We start from the raw sequence: 4245 nt of genomic DNA on the forward strand, positions 1-4245 counted from the left end.
TTATTATTTATCTCTTTAACTTGCTGTATTGTCCTGCGCTGTTCTCCAAATTGACCACCAGGTTGAAACTCTCCCCACTCCCAATTTTTTTGCATTATATCAATCATATGCAATAGTAAACACAATTTATGTTGCCAAAAAAATCTGAACTAAGTGCTAAGTATGTAAATTTTAAAAATTAAAACATATCATTTTTTGCTTTTTTTTACTGTTTTAAATATAGTCAGCCATTATGGCATTCAAAGTAAATTATTTACGGCTTCTTTCCAGATATAATTATTATTTTCCAACATGGCGACAGAATTTAAAATGTGTACTTGTGCAGTTTGCTTGACAAATAAAGGTATGAGATCAAAATGTCTAACGTTTATCACACCCTCAGTATGCAAAAATATTCAAGAATACATTTGGCCAAACTTTGATATTAATCTTGATGTTTGTCCTTCAATAGTTTGTTCCAACTGCAGAAGAAATTTGTTTAGTCTAAACAAATGAGAAACTGCATATCTTTCCAACTGGTTAGAGAGTATATCAAAGGTACTTTTGTATGAGTTATTTATTTCTTATATATATTTATATATATTTATATATATATATATATATATATATATATATATATATATATATATATATATATATATCTTCTACTTGAAGTTTCATCATTGCTGGATCATCAGGAAGAGTTCCTTCCTGATACTCTTCCTGTACTTTTCCTGATGATCCAGCAATGGTGAAACTTCAAGTAGAAGAAAAAGTTAGATAAGTGTTTTTTACTAATTTATTATTGCTCTGAGATACATGTTGATACAGAGCCAAATACAACTGAGAAAATCTGTAGTCTTTGCTATTTAAATCTTGGTATGAATAATAAATATTACGATTTTATAATTGAAATAAATTTTATTGAAATGTATTTTTCCTTTATTTTTTATCAATCAAATCTGTTATATAAAAAAGTTTATAATGTAGAAATAATCCACAACTATTTAGATTCTTTTAACAAGTGCAAATATTTTGCACTTGTAGATATTGTTAACTTGTTTGTTCAAATAAATTTTTAAAAATTTATATTATTTTTAATAACTTTAAAATTCTATATTGTTTGATAAATTTTAAAATCAAACTGTAAAGTTTGATTTAATAGTTTTATTGTTTTATTTCTTATTCAATTTTTAGTTATTTTAAAATACTTGTTAAATTATCACTGTTAATTTTAGGCAGAGGAGTTCCTCATACTTGTTGCAAAAGTAACGCTGTTAGCAATATCATAGATATCAGTGAGTCGCTTGGAGAGAAAAATGCAGAACAAATAGTTTCTGGATTGTTAAAACACAAAATGGAACGTGAAAACATTGTAAGCGGAGAGCAGTTCATGTTGTCTACAGGTGGACTTCTTCTCTTGGTTACAGTTGGAGTTAATAAAATTAAGTCAAAAAGAAAGAAAGTAAACCAGATCTCATTCCAAACTATTATGGAGCTAGCGAATGAATTAGAACTTTTTAAAAACAAAACAAAAAAATTATGTTCTACTTTACGGAGGAACGTAATTGGTGTTGTAGAATCAAGTATTAATATTAAAATGACTGAATTAGAGGAAACTCTTTATTCTTTATATGAATGCAAAACAGAGGAACTGGTTGACGGAAATCAGACAGTTTTTAGAGATATAGTTTATGTAAAAAATACAACAGAATTTATTAAATTTACAACAGAAAAAAGAGGTATCGATAACCTTAATGCAATGGTAAGAATTTCTATAGATGGTGGTCAAAACTTTTTAAAAGTTATCATTAATGTTTTTGATCCAAAAAATCACTATTCTTCATCTGAAATATATGAAGATTCTGGTGTAAAACGTTGTTATATTCTTGCCATTGTGGAGTTGGTTTCAGAGGACAATGGCAATCTCCAAAAATTATTGGCTCCTCTAAAACTTGAAGAAGTAAATTTTAGTCTTGCATTTGATTTAAAGTGTGCAAACAGTATTTTTAGACTATCAGGTCACTCTGGTAAATATGCCTGTTTGTATTGTGAAGGAGAATGCTCGCTAGAAACAGGAAAACTTAGAACTTTAGGCTCCATAGACCTGTGTTATGATCAATAAGATGTGATAGGAAAAAAAAGATTGAAAATGCAGGAATACAAAAATGTTATCAATCCTCGTTTAGTTTACTTACAAGAAAAACAAGAAACTTCTTGAACACATTGTTCCTCCACCTGAGCTCCACATTTTGATGGGAGTTGTAGATAAATTTTGTACTTTACTTTTGTGTGTTTGGCCACCTTTTGAAAATTGGTTAAAAACACATTACATACTAATGAGAGTAGTAACCAAACTAGTCTATGGATAGACTTACAACACAGACATAGACAATTCTGTATGTTGTAATGGACACAACAAATGTTTAATTTTTTGTCCTTGTTGTGTCTATCAAATTTTTGATGGTATCCTAAGATTGCTCAGTTAAAAAATAATTTTCACTTCATAAGTCTACAAAGCATAATTTTTTGTCTATTTGGTGTCTATGATTTTGTCTAAATTTACTTGATTTCATAAAACCAGAAATCTTTCATTACCGTATTATTTGAAGATTGTTATGTAGTAAATTTATAATATTAAAAAAATATTGAAATGACATCAAAACTCCAAATGACGATCATTGCCCATGATTAATTATTGTTTAAAACTTGCGTACATATTCATCAATAAAATGAAAGTAAAAAACATTTTTCTTTTTCACTATTGTTTTATTCACAAACCTAAATAAATTTTAACACCTATTGGAATCTTCTACTTACTAATCCACATTTTATAAAGGACAACTCCTTGATCACATATTTTTAAAATAATTTTATTGAAGGTGATAAAGATTTTAGTGACTAAGGAAAATTTTTTAAATGATAAACTTACCTTCAACTTTTTTGAAGTAATCCCAAACTGGAGAGGGCATTTTAAAAATAAATTTTCACGCACATTCACTGAGAATTGAAAAACAACTGAACTGAGTAATTAATGAACTTCAATTGAGCACAAAATAGTCCATTTTGAGGTTTTTAAATAGACATTAACTTTTTAATCAACAGCACACGCTGGACAAAAAATTAAAAAATGAACTTCTGTTAGAAAAATTGTATTTTTAATTTTGTGCTCGTTTTCAGTTTTTGAAACGATGCTGCAGTGAAAATTTAATTTCTCGTTATAAGTCCAAATTATATATTAAATAGATCTTCTATACCTCATTAAAAAATCGAGATTGTTCATTTAGTGTTCGTTTTTAAAATGATTGTCTAGAAAGACAAACATTTTTTATAGACAATTCATTTTTGATAGTTGTAATTAAAATTGTTGCAATTAGTGCTTTGTCGAAGTCTATTTTTGTCCTTTTATAATAAGTCCATTAGAGATTGTCTGGTTGCTAAATGAGAGGGTATCATGGTGTAGGTTTAGATGGAAACAATGCAAATAGAATAATGTCCTTGCTAGATGTTTTAGAGAGAGACGTCACCTTTGCTGCAGCAATTAATATTTTACCGATAGTTAATTGTTTGCGTAAATTTTTATTAATAAAATCAGCAGTGTTTGGTTTGGAACTGGGTATAGATATTTCTGTTAAAATTGAAGACTTCAAAAGTTCATTATTTAATCTTCAACTGTATACCAAAGATATTTTTGACTACAATTTAACAGTTTCATGGAAAATTCATATTTTAGTGTGTCACATTCTCCCTTTTGTAGAACACAATAATACTAGCTTAGGTAACTATGCAGAACAATGTGGTGAAGCTGTTCATCACAAATTTAAAAAAACTTGGGTGAATTATAAAAGAACTATCGGACACAAAAATTATGCAGAAAAGCTAAAATCTGCCGTAGTGAATTTCAATTTAAACAAACAATAGTGAAAATATCATTTGTGTTATGAATATATTTGTTGAGTGTTTTTTTTTTTTAATATAATAGATAAATATTATTGTGTTATTTTGACAACCATAATGGCTGACTTTATTTTAACTTTAAAAGAAAAAAAGAAAGAAATGATGTGTTTTAATTTTTAAATTTTACATACTTGGCACTTAGTTCAGATTTTTTTGGCAACATAAATTGTGTTTACTATTGCATATGATTGATATAATGCAAAAAAATTCGGAGTGGGGAGAGTTTCAACCTGGTGGTCAATTTGGAGAACAGTGCCTGTGAAGCGTTTTCGAAAAACTTCTGCAACAAATGGCTAGATGATTTTTCTT

General features: G+C 27.9%; 1 protein-coding gene across 1 annotated transcript; it reads left to right on the forward strand.

Annotated features, from left to right (window-relative positions):
• The first annotated feature begins 268 nt into the window (after positions 1–268).
• LOC136075342 (uncharacterized) lies at positions 269–4036 on the forward strand. The gene is made up of 2 exons (XM_065788177.1): positions 269–537; positions 1218–4036. Exons 1-2 carry the CDS (start codon positions 492–494, stop codon positions 2102–2104), a joined length of 933 nt encoding a protein of 310 aa, XP_065644249.1. The 5' UTR covers positions 269–491; the 3' UTR covers positions 2105–4036.
• The last annotated feature ends 209 nt before the right edge of the window (positions 4037–4245 follow it).

Source organism: Hydra vulgaris, chromosome 01, assembly GCF_038396675.1.
Source record: "Hydra vulgaris chromosome 01, alternate assembly HydraT2T_AEP".
Classification (NCBI taxonomy): domain Eukaryota; kingdom Metazoa; phylum Cnidaria; class Hydrozoa; order Anthoathecata; family Hydridae; genus Hydra; species Hydra vulgaris.

Coding starts and splice junctions, on each gene's coding strand:
- LOC136075342 (XM_065788177.1), top strand. CDS start 492: ATGAGAAACTGCATATCTTTCCAACTGGTTAGAGAGTATATCAAAG. Junction 538..1,217: donor GGTTAGAGAGTATATCAAAG/GTACTTTTGTAT, acceptor TGTTAATTTTAG/GCAGAGGAGTTCCTCATACT.